This window comes from Bactrocera oleae, chromosome 6 (assembly GCF_042242935.1).
Source record: "Bactrocera oleae isolate idBacOlea1 chromosome 6, idBacOlea1, whole genome shotgun sequence".
Taxonomy (NCBI): Eukaryota; Metazoa; Arthropoda; class Insecta; order Diptera; family Tephritidae; genus Bactrocera; species Bactrocera oleae.
In genome coordinates this window covers 41,978,592-41,997,983 of record NC_091540.1, presented here as the reverse complement: position 1 = coordinate 41,997,983, position 19,392 = coordinate 41,978,592, and the positions used below count along the sequence as shown (strand labels likewise).

At 37.3% G+C, this 19,392-nt stretch overlaps 2 protein-coding genes across 6 annotated transcripts in view; one reads left to right on the top strand and one right to left on the bottom strand.

The window, feature by feature from the left end:
• LOC118682016 (serine protease snake-like) overlaps window positions 1-19,392 on the top strand; it is a 255,238-nt gene that overhangs the window by 44,199 nt on the left and 191,647 nt on the right. The window lies entirely within an intron of this gene.
• Window positions 1-19,392, bottom strand: part of LOC118680212 (serine-rich adhesin for platelets-like) — a 169,316-nt gene that overhangs the window by 35,256 nt on the left and 114,668 nt on the right. For all 4 annotated transcript variants that reach the window (XM_070111094.1, XM_070111095.1, XM_070111092.1 and 1 more), the window contains 3 exons: window positions 17,491-17,611; window positions 4,670-5,225; window positions 2,036-2,920 (listed from right to left, as the gene is read on the bottom strand). In XM_070111094.1, coding sequence (XP_069967195.1) covers window positions 2,036-2,920; window positions 4,670-5,225; window positions 17,491-17,611 — 1,562 coding nt within the window. The remainder of the gene's footprint in view (window positions 1-2,035; window positions 2,921-4,669; window positions 5,226-17,490; window positions 17,612-19,392) is intronic.

Sequence of the window (19,392 nt, the reverse complement as noted above, 5' to 3'; positions counted from 1 at the left end):
ATGGGCAAGAGTTGAAAAGTCAAAGAGTGTCAAGTGACAAAAAGAAAAGAGGCGACAAAGCCGATTCTGTGGTGAGAAAGAGGAGCGTGTCTCAGCTCACGTGTAAATATACAACAACAACAACAGCACTCATTACAACAGACTATGTCATATTTGTTTTGAAGATTACAGAGGCTTGTGCAATATCTTTTAGTCACACAATTTCCCCCCGGATTTTCATTAATTTTTATTACAATGCTTCGGTGCTTTGGTGTACATCATTTATTAAATATGTTAAACTGCAAATAATATTTCGGTTGGTATTTCATTTGTTGGTTTTAGCCCTTGTTAACCTAATCTCATTGTTGGCACTAGACAATCTTTCGATTGCTGAATAATATTTTGTACGAATGCGTCGGTATTCAATTACGGTAAATTGAATAAGATTGTGTTAGAGAGCGCATTTGCTTAAAACAATAATTCTAGAGAATGGTATTACAAATCGACGAGAAAACAATTTGATACAAATACATTGCGGTGCTTGAATCACTGACCGCAGAGGGCGCTTTGAAGACTATTTAAACATTCAACGTCGAAAAATGAAAATAATTGTCAAAGCAGTCGATTGTAAAAAAAAGATCTTCTTGATGCTCTGATATTTCCCATTGAAAACACTGTTCAAAAGAGACAAAAAGAAAGGGAGGTCTAAAACCCGTTGAAGTACAGCTTTTAGAATTTTATCAATAAACTCCAAAGCAAATTTTGGCCTTAAGTTAGGAAAGGATAAGCTGTATGCGATTTAGAATGATTACCATTTAATTCAGCGAGTTAAAATCCAAAGATCAAGCTGAAAAGAATATGCTGTTCAAAAATCATGCATTTCTTGAATCTCGTAAGCTTTCGATTTGATATCGAACATAGGTTGTTATCAAGAGAGAAGTTGGTTCTCTGCCAAAGATTAAGTTAAAAACACTTACTTCTTAGAAAAAACTAAGATAGTATTCACCCACTTATCTACTACTTTCTATAATCTTAATGCAGAAAGCTTAAAAATTTATATTATTCACGGTGTCCGACCAGGGAGACTGACATATTATATTTATTTGAATCGTTTCTATGAAAGATAGCAACTAAAATTGAATGCATAGTTTCTTCTTAGACTTAATCTTCAAGAGACTGTGCTTTTACTCTACAAAGTTACCGATTTCTTATTTCATAACGGATAGTCTGTATATAAAAACAAGTAAAAACGCTAACTTCGGCTGCATCGAAGCTATATACCCTTCACAGGTGCACATCTTATACCATAAAAGGGTATGAAAAGGTGTTTATTTTGATTTTGATCGGCAGTTTGTAGGGTAGCTACCATATATGATGTACTTGTAGTAGTTCGATGTAAACAATTTTTTCGGAGATTAAAGCGTTGCAATGGAAAATATTTTATGCGAAATTCTGTGAGGATACCTTGTCTAATAGAAAAGGTTTCCATACAAGAATTTGAATTTTATCGGTCAGTTTGTAGCACAGCTATATCCTATAGTGCTCCGATTTGGTGGTTATCGGCAAATAAGTAGCTTATTTGAGCAAGAAGGATGTGTGCAAAATTTCAGGGACATATCTAAATTGATTTAGTTCGTCACACTGATATACTTTAGGGTAGATCCCGACATATAATCAATTTATATATTACAATAAGTAATCTACCGAGAACTGAAATCCAAAGTATACGCAAAACATGTTGAATATTAAGTAGAACGCAGTCACTTCTCATAAAATTATATAAAATCTTCTCTAATATGGATAAAAAAGTTAAATATGCACGGTTTTTCACGGGATCCAATAATTTTCATATTCAATGAGTCCTTTGAAAGTTTCGCGAAATTTACGATATTAGCCAAAGCCACTTATGTTGAGAATAAAAGTTTTTCAAATCCTCCTATATTATCATCGTTCAAAATAGCTTTCGGCTTACATCCCAGAAAGAAAAAAATGAAAAAACTTTTCTCTAACACTTTCTCTCAAAAACAAATAGACGAACTTTATCAGTCACACTTACCTCGTTAATTTCATCCTCCAGCGCTCGCTGACGCGTCAATTCACGCAAGCGCTCACGACGCTGCTCCGTGAGCTGCTCCAGCCGCTTGGCTGCGCGATCGACCTCATTGAATAGTAATGTCACTTTGTGCAGTCTAATTGCAACATTCGCGTTGCCTGCTGTACTACAGTTATCTACCGCAACAGCATTATTAGCTGCCGTCGCGTTGGCCGCTACTGTTGGTCGCCTGATGGCATCGCATGACGTCATTGAGCTGTACTTTAACGCAGCGGGGCGATTTTGTGACGTCTGTTGTTGCTGCTGTTGATGTGTCATGCTAAAGTTATAACTGCCACCAAAGCCGAGATGGCTGATGGATGAAATGGTGGACAATAGCTTGTTGCTGCTGCTGTGGCGATTGTTGTTGCCTGCACCTCCGGCTCCAGAGCTGCTGCCATAAATGTTGCCATTATGATTATGGCTATTTTCGCCAGCGTCAGTTGTCGTTGCTGCAACCAGCGCAAACAATTTGGCCAGCTCCTGCAAACGCGCTAGCTGTAAAGCGCCACGCTTGCGCAAATTATGTAATTCAGAATCCATAAGCGCGCGACTCAGCGCGCGATGTTGCGCATACAATTGGCGACGTGTGGGTAAACCCTGTAGGTCGGCGGAGCCTATGTCACTCATGACGGCCACTAGCCGTTGGCCCGCCGTGGCGCATTGCCGTTGAAAGGGTTCCAGTGCGACGAAGAATTCGCGCCACTTCCGTGCGTCGTGATGATGCAAACCTTGCAATTTGCCGTACGGTATTTGCGATGGTGCAACACTTGTCGTGACTTCATTGACGCTAATGAATTTCAACGAATGTTGTTTTTGTTGTGTCGCTGCTGCTTGCTGTTGCTGCTCCTGTTCATAAGGGGGAGAAAGAGGAAATCCAAGAAACGTGCGTTGTTAGTTACGATTTTAATAGTTGTTGCTTTTTTTGTAATTTTTACATTCAATCATTGGGTCGGTCCGTCGTTTTGCTCCGTCCTCACTTCGTTTGCCTACATATCTCTACTCATTCTCTATTTGCACATCTGTTTGTCCGTTTGTCGGTTTGTCGCTTTGCTCGTGTCGCTTTGTATTTGTGTTTACTCTTTGCCAATCTTTTTGTAGCTATTATTGTGGTAGTTCTTGTTAAAAATCGGGTTAATTGGGTGTTATGTCGGGGCGTTAACCGCGTGCTCAGATGTTGATCATTTGTTCGCGAGCGTTTTTTCTTCTTGCTATGAGCTACAGTTCCTTCCTACTTTGTGGGTCCAAGCCGGAGTCTACATTGTTTCTATCTACAATTGTTTCTTTGTTATTGTGGTGCTTTCAATACCTTGTTATTTACTACTCATTGCTACTCATTCAATTGTTAGCGAATCGACATCAAGACATTTACTTCATTTTATTTGAAATGTAACTACAGTTTCGCCGGGTGGTGAGCTGTTTGTTCGTCGCTGCTTTGCCCTGGTCTCTGAAGGAGGTTCACACAAAGCTCAGCAGTTCACAACTGATTTATTTTGGGAACTATTTTCGGTTTTAATGCCAATTTTCGAAAATGTTCATTTGCACTTAAAACCCTTTATCGCATTATATAGAAATGTGATTGACAAATTTGGTAAGACCAGCTGTGAGGCGGCAAGTTAGTGTTTGTTGTTATATGTAGTGAAAGTATTGTTTTGACAAGGTTGAGAGACTGTAGGTTATCATTTGACTCCTAAAAAACGTATCCAACTAAGAGTTGAAGTGAAAGGAAAGTCTAGAATTGGGTTGTGGGTTTTGAGTGAATCCTAAGCAGAACCGAGAAATGTGCCGACTGCAAATTGGTAATCGGTATCACTAAAGGTCTTGGTTCTCGCCCTTAATCTCCTCTTTGGCGTTCTAGGTACAACGTGTATAACTCGGACTAACAACAAAAGTATATAAGATCGGTTTTGTTGAATTAAATTCCTAAAAAAAGGTGCCATTTTAAAAATCTTAGGATCGTATTGAAAGCATATAAGAGATATATTTACTCTTTCAGATGCTAACCATATCAAATTCAAGTTTCCACCAAACTTAAGTTTTCCGAAGATCATACTTGTTCGGACTTGGGTGGACGAGGTGACAACAAGTGCGTTATTTATGGATAAAAAAAACTGTAAAGCTTGAATTTACTTAAGAAGCTTCAGCTGGAGCTTGAAAGCTTTTCATGGTTTTCTCCCTTTAATCTCTCAATAATATCGAGCAGATTTGTTCAAAGTTTTATTTTGGACTTATTTCAAATTTTCTCCAAAGCAAGTTTGTACTTCTAATCTCATTTCATTTTTCAAGGATGCTCTTTCTTAGCATTCTAAGTATTCTAAATCCCTCATAAATTTCTTTAGAATAATTATGAAAAAGTACAGTTTGGTAATAGCGGTACAAGTTTTCTGAATGTCATAAATCTTAGTTTAGTTGAATAAAAATTTTGGGGCTCTCAAATAAATTCCCATAAAAATATGGAAAATCAAAAAATTGTTCATAAATTTTGGTCCGACACTTACAAGCCTATGTAATGTGGCCAAAGTGAAATTTTTTGTTTTTTTTGTTGTAGTTGTTATTTAACTGTTTTCAGTTTTGTTAATGTGTTTGGGTGCAACTCACCTTAATGCAACTCTCGTTATTCTCGCCATTAGCGCAACTGCTGACAGCCGTATTATTGCCAAATGCTGAGAGCTGCTGCTGTTGTGATTGTTGTTGTTGTTCCAGTAGTAAGTTGTGTTCGAGGCAAACGGCAAGAATTTCGCAATACGCAATTTGCCTTGTCAGTAGACGCAGACTTTGGCAAATTAAGTCGATTACGCACATTTGGCCCGACTTTTCGATGGCAATTAGAATGGTGAACGTTGGTGTTGCAGCACCGTGGCTGCCACTGTTGCCACTGTCGTTGCTATTGATGGCGTTGCTGCTGTCAGCAATCGCATGGGCGGGTGATTTAGCAGCGGCGACTGTGGCTGTTGGGACATTTGAGGTGACTGACACACTTGTGGAGTTGCCAGATGCCAACGTCGCTGCGCTGGCCATTTTCGGTGTCGACGGACGGTTGATGAATGCTGGTTCTGCTTGCGACTCTTCGTGGCTGTGTTGGATTTGTTGTTGCATTGAAGGTTGTTGCTGCTGCTGCGTTGTGGTACGGTCATTAGCATTCACAGTTAAAGTTCTGCAAATTGAATTTGAAAATGAAAACAACAAATATTTTAGAAAAATGCGTGACTGATCAGAAAAAAAGCGAATGAATTGCATGGAGGCGATGCAGATACATATTGAAACTCGTTAGAGAGACATATGTACACGTTTTGTACTCGAGATTTTTACCAGCTGCAGCAAACTGATATTATCTACGTGTGCGTGTGTATGAGTGCGTAGATATCTTGCTCTAAGCTCTGAGAACTATTGTAGATAAATGATCGATCATTAGCCGATCTGTGGATAAACTTGTAAATAGTCAGACAAATGCATTTATGAATACTATGGCAAGGTATAACCCTGTAGGAAAATTTTCACGTTGAATAGAAGTGGGTGCGCTAATACTTCAGGTTAGAGAAGAACCGTGGCGAATAATAATTCTGGTGTACTGGTTAAATAATTCGAGCGCGGTAACTCAGGAATGATCAAGTAATTATTCTGAACTGGAGATTCTTCTGGAAACTTTAATTTGAATAACGTGTTCAAGTTGTAACACATTGACCGTGAGCTAATTTTTATATTCTGAGTAAGGTCATTAAGTTTGCACTAGGTTTGTAACGCCCAGAGGGAAACTTGAGATAATCTATAAAAAATATATACTCATACATATATAAGATCAGCATGACGAGTTGAGTTGATTTAGCCATGTCAATCTGTCTTTCTATAATATACTCGAACTAGTCCCCCAGTTTTTGAGATATAAATGTCAAATCTAGCACACGTTTTGTTCTCTCAAATAAGCTGCTCTTCTGATCACTATAGCATTAGACCGTAAAACCGACCGAATCTTATTAATTACGGTCTTCGTATTGCAATTAAGCCTGGCATATGACATTTGCACTTATCCGAAACATACGGTTGGCTCTCCCTATCACTGTCAAAGCCTTAATGATAGATTTAATGTCAAGGAACAAGTGTAACCTTCTGGTTAGGGTTTATTTCCCAACATAAATCTCGAAGAAGCCGCCGAGTTGACAGTTATAAAGCTTGTAAGCATCTGGATACGCTCCATAAAGTAGACTATTTTGATAAACGGCGGGCCTTTATGATGACCTTAGTAAGTGGAAGTCAAACTATTGCCATATGGTGGTACCGTCCCTACATGGCACATTTATTTTAGAAGAACTCAAAAGTATTTACGCATTCGTAGCCAGCTCGCATAATTTACAAACTGAACCCTGACACAAAAAATATCTTTATTATTTAATTTTTTTCTTGTCAACCAAAATTGCATTCACCATTTACTCAATTCCACACCGGTGATCGTCTGAATATTGTTGCTGTTATAGCAATCGAACACAATCATTTATTTATTATCGCTCATTTGTGGCACAAACAGCAACGATAAATAAATGCATGAAAATAAATTCTAGATGTAGAATAACCCGAGGCAATGCCAAGCCGAACGCCGAAGGTGCGAGGTAAGCCGCTTGTCGCAGCTTACAACACGTTCGCCATTTAATTGAAATGACGCCGCATGTGGTCAGTATTATCAGCGACTACTTTGTCTGTCAATGTTGGCAACAATATAGTCAACGACATTCGCGACTCTACAGCCAAACACACACACGCACACACGGGGGGCATACGATTTGAAGGTGCATGTGGCGCAGCGCTTCTTCAGATAAACCTACGCATTTCTTGTTGTCTCTCACCGATGTGATGGGTTTCGCATTTGTTGTTGTTGTAATAGTAGAGTTTCGTGTAATTTGCTGTCATTGGCTGAGTGACTTAGCACTTTGAGTTTTGTTGGAGTTTTAGTTTTTGTAAGTTGTTCTTGTTGTTATGCAGTGGTTTTGTGATTTTGGTTTTTGTGAACGCTGCTGAATCCATTCAAATGAGCTTAGAAATCTTGAGAAACCAATTAATGCATATAAAGTTGGCGTTGACTACAGATATTAGTATATCTTAGTTTTTAGCCAGGTTTTTTACCATAATTGTGGTGTGCGTCTTGAGTATTATAAAATTTTTATTTCATCTCTTAATTGCTTGTAGCTGATCCTAAAAAGAGATCTATTTTAGAGAAAAATTTATTTATTCCTTAGTGACCCAGGGCACATTGACTTAAATACAGATCTTCAGACCCAAGAAACACACTATTTGAGTACTATGTCTAAGCCAAGTTGTTTTATCCATGAAACTGCTCTAGTCTACCTTATTTATTGGCATTCAAAAGTATTTTGCTGTTTTCCAAGGACGTGTGGGTGTCGCTGTGAGTCTGTATATACATATTTCATGTTAAACTTTTTAGTGTGGTCCATGTTTTTGTTTTAACTTAAGTGCTACAAGTGGTAAACTCTCATGACTCTTTTGTCATATTCCTGAGTGAAAATACGTTTTATCTAATTTTAATGTTCTATTTTGGTCCGATATGGCTAACTTAAAAGCGTGTGTATACTCCACAAGTGATTGTCTAGTGATGTCAAGGTATATAATTCTAGATGAAGGTCTCAGAACATAAAGCTCGGCAGCGCTCGAATTCAGCCCCACCTTACTGACTTCGCGTTATTAATTTTTGTTATTTGGATGAGTGCTGTGTGAATTATTGTCGCTTGTTGCGAAGATCGCTGTTCGCGCAGCTTGGGGTCACACATTTAATAAGCGCTACAAATGTATGTACGTGTGTGTGTGTACGTGCATGCTGTTGTAGTAATTTGGGTTAATGTCGCGTGTATTTGTCATAATTTGCCTGCCGGCTACTCGTTGCATATATTTGCCCAAACAGATTTGCAGGGGAATCTGTGTTATGTGCATTTGTAAATACGAGAGTGTGTGTGTGTGTAATCGTGTGCGCAATAATACGTGTTTAAACGGTTTTTGTAAAGTTATTGGAATTTCGAAATAAAGATCTCAGACAAGCGCACCCATTAACATGAATCGCTAAGACTTCATAATTTAGGAGATAGTGGATTTGGCGCACAAACAGCAATAGTAACATAAAAAGTAGTTGAAAAATTATGTATTTAGTCATTCTTTAAGAATGTACTTGCGTCTTGAGTGGTAATAAATGCATTGAGAATATTTGTTGACAGACAATCATTTTCTTGTTCTTTACATTTTTGATGGACCGGAAGTCTTATGATCTGAAAGAGGTCTGTCGTGTGACTGAGCAAACTAAAGTTATATGGCCTGTAACTGTTGAGGCGCTGATATACCTTTCTATTATATACAGGAAAGACGTTCTGAACATCATAATCGGTGAGGTTATTGAATGAAAAGTCGCTCTCTTATCCAAGTGCCAGTTTAAATTCGGTATTCAGCTTAAGTTAATAGTAGCTGAATATAGTGCTGCATACAAAAAAGTTTGGAGTTACTCTTCGATTTATTCAGCTATAATTTTCATTAGCTAAATAAGGGCTGAAACCAAAGGGCAGACTGTGGAGCTGAAGGTTAGGGTTTATACTCGTATGCTTTCTAGCCAACAAATGAAATTTCTGAAAGGTATTGTAATAGATTACCTGAGTAAAAAGTCAAAAAACTTTAATAATTTATTTTTATAAATCACACTCTTATTTAAGGGTGATTTTCAAAATAACAGAAAATTTCTGAAAGCTAATATTGACTTTGATTAAAACTTGAAAAAATTCAACAAAATCAAAAAACACTTTTTCCAACATTTAATTACATTCAGTGCCCATTCAGCTAAGAGAATTCTTGCTCGAATTCGATAACGCTGAAATCATACCATAAAGATCGAAAGCAAACCAAAGGGGCAAACAAAAAGAAAAGGCAAGAACAAAATATAATTCTGAAAAGTCACACCAAAAAGATTGTAATCATTCCTAAAAATTGTATGTAGACACCGTAATGATCGTTAAGCATTTTATAGCGCAGTGTGGAGTATCACCAGTATGAAAGACAAAGTGGCAGAGCTGTGCTTAATTAGACACAGACATTTTAAGACCAATAAAATTTCACTTTTCACCAGTGGGAGACAAGCACAAAATAAAAGCAAAAAGAAAGAACTTTAGATGGAATTAAATAGAACATATCTATATAAGTGCCTCGGAGTGACTGTTAATAACTGATACTTGACGATACTAAAATTTTTAATTGAAAGTTGTTGCAGCAAATAATGGTGGGAGCAGCTTCCCGCTTCTAACATATTATATTACCCACCATAAAGAACCCTCAGTTGTGAGGAAGTCGCAAGCCTTTTGCTGTTTAATGTAGCAAAGAGTCTTAAAACCGCACTTACTTAGTTGTGTAACAGCTTCTTAACAAGCTGTTTACAGTTTTTAAGGGAGTATAAAAATGCAGGGAGCCAGACGCCTGATCAAAAGAGTTGTAAAATATTTTATCTATCTTCTATGAAGCGACTTGAGCGCTTGCGCACTCACGCCATACTCTAACGTCTAACGTTTGGTGCGCAAGTCAAGTGCTGGCTTGTGAAATTCTTGTTGCGTCCAAGGTGTTGGCGTCAATGTTGGCGATGCTACGCTTGTGGCGTCACCTCTATAACAGTTAACAGCTGCTCACTGAGAACTAATGTGTACTGATTGGCAATTAAAAGGTATTAGCTTTGGGTGGAGCTATGTGCTGTCGACCGGCCAACTAAATGTTGCTGAATAAAAAGCCGTAGGCTATCAAATTTGTTCTTTTTAATGAAGATAATTTTATAGATTTTTAAATTTTTTTTATATGTTTTTGTTGGCATAACACTAGAGATTTTCTTGTGATTTAAGCGCATACATGTTTAGATATTTAGATAGACTATAAGCTGCAAGAATTTAAGCGCTTTATTACTATCTTAATTTTTATTTAACGGCGCATAGAAGGGCTCTTAAAAGGGTTTCACTTTAACACATTCGTTCGGCTCATTGAACAAGTCAATGCGCTACATCTAAGCACTTAATCAATGTCAACATCTTTGCAGAGCAATAAAACCATCTTTGTCCGGGTAAAAGAATGGTAAAATTTAAATTTGTATGTAAGGTGCGGCTGAATTCTAATGAAGCGGATTTTTATGTGTCTTTAAGAGCATTTTTATTTCGATTTCTCATTCTGAAAATCTAGTTTTTTGAGTTTTGGAAAATTACCGTTATATGGTAGAAGAACCCGGTTATTTGCTAATTAGCGCGGAACACTGTTCTCTTACCATATATATTGTAATATAAGCCAAAATAGCAACATCAAATTTTATATTATTGGAAATTATGTCAGGTAACCGAATTTCAGCTAAAAGTTTTTTCCAAGCACATTTTAATTCCAAACAAGCTGACCCGGCGTACTTTACATCAAACTTTATTCGAATATTTTGTGCATTCTTCTATTTGGATAGGAGACAAGTTTAAAACCGGAAACCATCAAACTCGATCCAGTCGTCTTTCACTAAGAACTACACGTACGTACATATATATGATAAAATGTCGACCAAATTTGGTTAAGATCGCTGATATTTATTTTTTTTACAGTTACAAAAAAGTGGAAGATGTCACATATGTTCACAAAGATAATTATACCCTGAACAGGGTATATTAAGTTTGCCACGAAGTTTGTAACACCCAGAAGGAAACGTCGGAGACCCTATAAAATATATACATAAATGATCAGCATGATGAGCTGAGTTGATTTAGCCATGTCCGTCTGTCTGTCTGTTCGTCTGTCTGTATATATACAAACTAGTCCCTCAGTTTTTATGCTATCGATCTGAAATTTTGCACCTGTCCTTTTCTAACAAAGAAGCTGCTCATTTGTCGGAACGGCCGATATCGGACTACTATAGCATATAGCTGCCATACAAACTGAACAATCGGAATCAAGTGTTTGTATGGAAAACTCTTTCATTTGACGAGGTATCTTCACGAAATATGGCATGTATTATTATTTAAAGCATTAATCTAATCTTCGAAGAAATTGTGAAGATCGGATGACTATAGCATATAGCTGCCATATTAACTGAACAATCGTAGTAAAGTGCTTGCATTGAAAATTTTTTTATTTGACGAGGTATCTTCACGAAATTAGGCACGAGTTATTGCTTAAGGCAACAAATTATTCTCCACAGAAATTGGTCAGATCAGATCACTATATCATATAGCTGCCATACAAATTGAACGTTCGGAATCAAGTTCTTGTAAGGGGCCTTTGTATTTGTGAAGGGTACGGCGCAACCGAAGTAAACGTTTTTTCTTGCTTTTTTTTATTTTGATGAATTGAGAATAGAAATCAAAAAATCAAAGAATTGATACTTCCAGGATTTAATTGAGCTGACTACTACTAGACAACTGATAACAATTATTAAAGAATTGGATGTACAGACGTGAAGAATGGCACTGGAACCAAAGGTTTCTTAAGTCTATCTTCAGTTACTAAGCACCAAAATTCGTTCTTTATGCTTCAAGATCTTATCATGTCCCAGGATGTCTACAACATTTCTACAAGTATATACATCGCTTCCTTTATGATTTCACAAATAACCATTAAAAGCACACTTTCACAATACCCTAGTACCATATAACATGCTTGGGTATAATAACTACCAACCAGCATTGACGTCTTTGTAAATGAGGTCAAGATGTGAGCTGCGATAATTTAATTTCCCTTCATGCACCGCTGAAAGGTTTAAAAATAGTTAAAGAGCAGCAAAATCCGAGGAATCGTAGCCTTAGGCTGATATTCTAGAAACTAATATCTTAACAGACGTGAACGTACATACATCCATATCCATAAAGAGTATTCGTCTGCAGTAACTTGCGAAATTATTGAAGCATTTAGCACAATCGCGATAGTCACGCCGCCGCCACAGCTTTCGGGAGCAATACATGTGCTTGCACACATGTATACACCTATTTATAGGCACCTACAGGTACATATTCTGTGGAAGTGGCATGCAAATTTACTTTAAAATTCTATATGCCATAATTCCTACTAAGAAACCATTCAGCCGTGTTGTCGGCCCGACCCGTTGGGTTTCGGGAACTTGCCTGCCATCGCTTGATAAAGGACTTGACTGTGGTGTTAGCAGCTTGAGAATTCTTGTGCCGCTTGAATTACATGACAACCGTGGCTAATGGCTAAGTTGATGTTGACAATGATATGGGGATTATGTTGGCGATAATGTTGAAAGATGACGTCGGGGATAATGATATCGTTATTCAGTAAATGCCAATCAACGCCCCACTTTTGTTATATTAAAATATTTAGTGCGCTGCATGAAGAATTCGTATATATTTTTTTATAAAAATAAAAATCTAAAATTTTCGTTGTTTTTTGATGTTTGTATTAAAGCTAGTTTCTTGGGGCCAATTTATCGGTGAAATCAGCTTAAATATTTAAAGATATATGTTTATAGTCAAAGAATAATTACTTCATACTTCAACAAAACATCTTTATTTGAGGTTAGAAAAATTCACTTCTAAAACCGCGAAGTTTGTAACGCACCGAATTAAACTTTGAAGACTCTATAATTATAAATGATCAGCGAGACGATCAGCTGACACAAACTTGAACAAACTGATTGATACAAATTAAAATAACGATATTTTAATGAAATGAAATGCACCTGTGAAGGGTATTATAGCTTTGGTGTTAAATTTTATTTTTGTTATTTTAAGAATCGTCAACTATATACAATATATTGTATATTCGTCTCGCCTGACTTTGGTTTTTCTAGAAAGGCAGATATGCAGCGAAAATGTATTTGCCTAGCTTCTTCTAAATCCAAATTGTCTTAATCATTGCATCTTTTCCAAACATTTCAGGAATAGTCAGCCACATTTTAATTTTTCTTAAATTCTCATTTAGTCAATGGGACTCTAGAAGATCTTCAATACTTTAGAAATATTTATATATGTATTAAAGAGATTGTTTGATGATGCCTGGTGTATTTGGCACTAACTCAAACAATTTGAATTTAAGTTTACGAACCTTAGGATTTTTCTAAATAAAATGGAATTTTCGACTAGTTAATTATTGTTATTAATTTGTTAATTTTATCAAATAAAGATAAAACAAGGAGTCAAAATAGATCAGAATAAATTAATAGTTCGTTAAACAAATACATGATCTTTAGTAAAAATTTATTTTAAATATTCCTCTAATATTAATTTATGTAAATTTTTAAAATATTGTATAAGGGGAGGAGTTAGAACTAGACGACGAAGAGAGCTGTTATGCCACAGAACTTTTTTTGCCTTCATTCCAAAGAATTTTTAACGCTGCACTATTGTTGCTACAACATTCGTACAAATTTCACTTCAGGCCATTTTAATTTGAACGACAGGATCAACCATCAGTTATCAAAATTATAGGGACTTTATGCACACTTCACCCGCTGTCTGTATGTTTAAGTTAGCATATATATAATATGGTATGCCTCGGTTGAAGCAGATCAGAAATGGCATGGCGCATTCTAAGTCAGGTCTGGCACGTCATTCAGTAATATTCGCCAGCCGTTGGGCTTGCGCTCTTACCAACCATTCTGTATTGTGTATGCGGTGCGGGGTGTTGAGGGTTGGGGCTGTAGGTTGGTGTTGGCGGCTTTTAACTTTGTTCTTTCAAACTTAATTTAAATGCAGTTGGACAGTCAGTCAGGCAGGCAGCACCAGCACGGACGGAGCGGACAGAACGAATAGGCCAAGGCGGACACGTTGTCCGTTGTAGCGCTGCTGCTGCCGTCGCCGCTGGTCTGACTGTCCGACTTCAGACTGAATAAGAATGCGTTTTTTTTTGACAGTTTCGTGACACGTTAATTTAATGGTTTTATGCAGGTATGCTGCGAGCGCACATATCTGTGGCATAGGGCAGTGCGGGCCATGAATGATGACGATCGTAGTTGCTGCTCCTTTTTTGCTGTGCTCTCTTTTCGCGGTTCTTAAGTCACCTTTTATATGCAAACCACATTGATTGCCGAGAAGTGCTGCCAAAGGGAAGTAGAAAAAAGAAGCTGTGCTTGTAGCTGTCTGCCTAGGAAAAAGCGCGCTGACCTGCATCCGCCACACATTTGGCTTGAAACTGTGCCAGTGTGGCAGGCTAACAGCATGACGAGCGATATTTGTAGGTGCTGCTGATCGGCTGCCAATTGCTTGTCCGGCTAACACACTGCCGAATGACGCTTCATGTGTGTCCCGGGGATAGTTCTACATTTTCAAGATTTTCTCACGACAAATTGAATTTTTATTACTCGAAACGTTTCTAAGTCGGTTTATTTTGCTGCTCTTTTGGAGTGAAAATATTTTTGGGGACTGTTTGTGAGCATATGATTTATTGACCGCGGCTTGTGCGGGTCAGCGAAAAGCGTTTTGTAGAAACTTATTCAACGATTTCCAAAAATATTTGCAGTTAGATGTGTATATGTATGTGTGCATGTGTGTGTTTGTGTGTATTCTGTGCGCTGCGTGAAATACTAATGTGCAACATAAGTTAGTTGCAATTAGTTAGCATTAGACACTTGTGTACCGTTATATTTGTCTTGACACTCGCACAGTTGCCTCCACTCAATCATCTCTGTTTGACATCGAATGCATCTATTAGCATCTGCAACAACTGCGGCCTCATGTCGTTGCAACCAAATGCAAATAATAATTGGCAACTTCTTGTCAACATTTAGAACTTAAAGTGACAACAAGTAGTCGTTTGTGAGTAGGCTTGAGAGGTAAGGAGGGGGTTTACAAATATTGCTGTATACAAAGTGGGAAATGGGCACATCAAGTAGTATCGTTTGTGGCACAGTGGTGCATTGCGGTACAATTTTTGAGGGTTTCGACAACATTTCTAACTGTTAAGAACATTGTATTTCTGAGCCAGCGCAGCCATATGATCATAGTTTAGGAGTTTGAGGTGCCATAATGGCCCAGCGTTCTAGGCTGTTCAAGTGAGATCTCTGTTGGCAATTGCAACAGTATTGGCCTTTTAACCTAATCTAGTTATTTAAGCAGATTTGTGAGGGCTTCAAAATATTCCCCCAATATATAGTGGTTTATTTAGTTTAAGCTATTAACATAACCTATGCTGTCCTGCGATTTATGGCCTAAATTGATATTTTTATATTATGTAATGCACGCTTAGATATTGTAGTGCTTTCTCTTGGGCTTCATTGTGGTTAATTTTGTATTATATTATGTTGTGATGTGCTGTGATATGTTATGTTTAGCGAGGTTATATTGTGAAATGTAATACTATACTATGTTATGTAATGTTATGGTTTGTTGTGCAATAATATGTTATGTTATGTCATTTCGTGTTGTGTTATGTACTGTTATGTTAAGGTATGTTATGTTATGTTATGTAAAGTTATGTTATGTTAAGCTATGTTATATTGTGAAATGTCATGCTATGCTATGTTATGTCATGTCGTGTTGTGTTATGTAATGCTATGTTATGTTATGCTATGTTATTCATTATTATTCTATGTTACGCTGTGTTACGTTATGTTGTAGAATCAAATATTATGAAATATAGCGAAAATTTATAGAGTAGGCTAAAGTTTAGAAAGATTGCATCAGCTCTCTCTGATGATAAGACTCAAAAAATATGAGTCACTTACTGACAATTATTTGGATCTAAAACTACTTGAGAATCAGACCGATGATTCTGAGTTTCATATAATGACACATTGACAGTAAATATATACATACCTACAAATGAATCAGCACTGATGAACAGATTGTTTAAGAAAGGGTTTTATAGGGAAAATTTATAAAAAAGTTTACCAATTTAATTATTTTTCTCTCAAAACCGCTCACTGTACCAATTCTTCGGGTATGTCATGAATTTCGCTACACCAAGTCTATGTCCGGCAGTAGTAGTCTGAGTAAATAAACGCTTGACATTAAGAAGTCCTCTCAAATAACTGTCGGCCAATAGCTACAGTAACCACCGCACGAAGTACCGCAGCCCCTCCCACTAACATAGAAGACACATACAAACATATATGTTGCATAGGAGTACATTTTGTTGGCACGCCAATATGCGTCTATTGGAAATGCAAATTTGGGCCTGCGCATGTGCGTCAATATTTAAACAACTGTGCGTGAACGTTGTCAAAGCGTGTGACCATCAGCGTAGCAAGCAGCGCGGCAGCTTAGCAGCACAGCGATCGTTGTCAATAGAGAGACGTTGTTGTTGACGTCAAAAAATGCAGTCATAAAATTAACTTTGCCACACACATAAAATAAACAACATGCATACTTGCCACATGCTGCATGCCACAAGCTTTGGAGCTTACATACAGCAGGCGAACAAACAAAGCAATTGAAATCGGAAAATATTGCACGGTATTGTAAATTTCGCGGCCACACTAAATACACACACGTGAGTGTGAAATTACAAACAGTCAAAGTGCGCAAACGATCCGAATTGCTGAATGCGGTCGCATGGCCGGGTGGCTGGACACAAATGCGCTGGCGGCAACGGCCAAGGGAACGCTACAGCATGATGCGGCGTTGCTGATAAGCGGAAAGAAAGCTGCAGCAACCTAACTAGCCTCACTTGTGCGCGCGTATGTGTGTGTGTCTACTTTGTTGTTGTGGAACTTTGTGGCGGCAGCGTGCAATGTGGCGTGCGTATCCAATCAGCGATCTGCGCTTGAACGCGTGTTGATTTCATTTGATTTGAATTTTTCCCAAAGGCGCACAAATTTCGCAATAAGTGCGCACACATACACACACATATATACATGCATCTGCGCCTATTTAGACCTAACCTAGCGTTATAAAAAGCATAGTTTGTGGCATGCAACACTGCTTGTTTGGTTAGTAAAATGCGTTCGCTTGACTTCCTCGTCGCGCATTTCGTCGAAATTGTAATTGCAAACTGCGGTAGCCAATAATTTTGCTCTTTATGTAGTGCTAAGAGTTTTGCCAATAATTTCTTTAATTATTTTCCCATTTTCGATTCAAGTATTGTTGCTACTCGTTTTAAGTTTTCTTATTGTTGTTCGACAAAATTATTGGCGCCACGCAGCTGTGAACATGCATTTTGCGTGCGCATGCGCAGATTTTGTCAGCCAACACATCATTCCAATAGCTTTATTGCACCTTTGCAAAAGTTTTTCCTCAATTTTCCGAATATTAATATTTTTTTGTTTGTGTTGTAATGCCTACGGATTTGCACAAATTTTACTTTCCATTTACTGACATTTTGCTTCACATTAATTGCAATCGATTTTCCTGGCATCGATTTTCTTACCCCTGCGTAGTGGTGTCTCTTTGCTTTCAAATAACTCTTGGTAATGACAAACATTTAGCATTTCGACTCATTTAATCGGGAATTGTAGGTGTGCGTTGTTATTTACTCACCTCTCAGGTATCGTACTGTAGTAGAGTAGCACCGTTGCAATTTCGTAGCAATTTAGACCGGCTGCCAACACGCATTCCGCATCGACAGTGACAATCGGATGGCCGTTTAGATCGGTGGTGCCTAAAGAGAGATAATAAAATGAATTTAGAAGTAAAAAACATTCATTAAATAATAGTAATATTGCATGAAATTTGTCGAGATAAAATTAAATGGAGCTTCAGTAAAGTAAATCGCAGATGATTGACTATAAACGGGTTGGTTTACTTCATCGATAGTCGGATCTATGTAACAAAAATGGATGAAGATTTCATCCAGGCAAGATGGGACTCTTATTATATTTTTGATTATTTCGAGACTATGTTAGTCCTTAAGAATAACAATAACAACAACTATAACCTCGGTGAGTTTTGTCATATATTTGTGTTCAATAAAAAGCCCCGAAGCCTTAAATTGGACCATTTTTCCTTTGATTTTGATCACTTCAAATATATTATGGACCGGGAATTATATTCGCAACTAAACTATAAATTCTCTACTAAGTCAATATGAATAAAATATTCCATGAAGAATCATAATATTTAATATCACTTCTAAAAAAGTGGCTGTTTGTAACTCAAGTTTTCACTATGAGAAAATATGTCGAATACCAAGTTATATTAAAATCATTATCTGGAGCCAAGTTAATCCAGTTGTGATATAGAATATGTATGTTTCCTGTCGTCTAACGTGCCTCTTTGCATTTAAATTCTATGTTTGTATTTCTAATAGGTTCGAAATTCCACTCTATCTTGGTTATGGGCTATAGAAGAGGCTTGCCGTTTCTCAATAGGTTTTTCAGAAGAAATATTCTGTAATAAAGATGAAAGAAGCCAAAAATAAGGAGTAGAAGTCGGAAGAAGATGACGATAAGGGTTTTGGTCTATTGTATTGTACTAAACATATTGCAATATTGATTGTCAAAAGTAAGTCAGGATTGGAAGAAGAAAGGGATTGATAAGCAACCTCAGGTCGTACTTTAGCTTTCACTTGTACACTATCCACTGAATGTGAATATGGCTTCGCATATTTTCCATCATAACAAGACAATATCTTTGAGATTGACGCTTGAACACCATCCCTGGTAGCTTGGAATGCAACTGACCGAGTAGTCGGCTCTCTGTTTCGGACCAAATTCCTTCCCTTTCTGCTTTTCGGCACACCTATCTTCCATGGTCGCATGTTTAGCCTAAGTTCGGTTACAAGTTGTCTTGCAAGTTCGAAACACTTTGGTTGTACTGCTTTCAATCTATGATTTTGAGTTAAATTTGATATTCAGTTATCCGAAAGCGTTAGAGTACTGAACTTGTGTGGTTGTGTCACTCTAAAATGGCGCTACTAACTGCGAAATTAATGTCTACTGATGTAGGTATATACTTCAGGTTTTCCTGGATTGATGGTGGTTATCCTTATCTCTGCTAACTTCAATTTTCATAATAAAAGAACATCGCGCTCGGTGCAAAAGATCGGACAGCAAGAGTAGCAGTTTATGATTTCGCAAAAGTATTGCAAGATACAACAAAATTTAATTACAAATACAAACAGATTTTTAAACAGTTTTTCAAACTACTATTCATTATCCAGTTTTATAAACATTTTCTCCCACTTTGCTCATATTTCATGAAACAATATTATACACTGATTGCACTTTAAAATGGTCGCTAGACTGCATAGATTTATAAATAAGTGCACTTGTTATTAAAAGTGAGAAGTTTAAATACGAGTAGACCCATGGAGATGCGAATAAATTCTCTGAGAAAAAACACAAAACTGCGACCATCAAGTAATTTGCTTGTCAATTAAATTTATTTCATTTACGCTGCAAATGAACTTGACACAATTATTGCGGACAGACAGCATGCTAC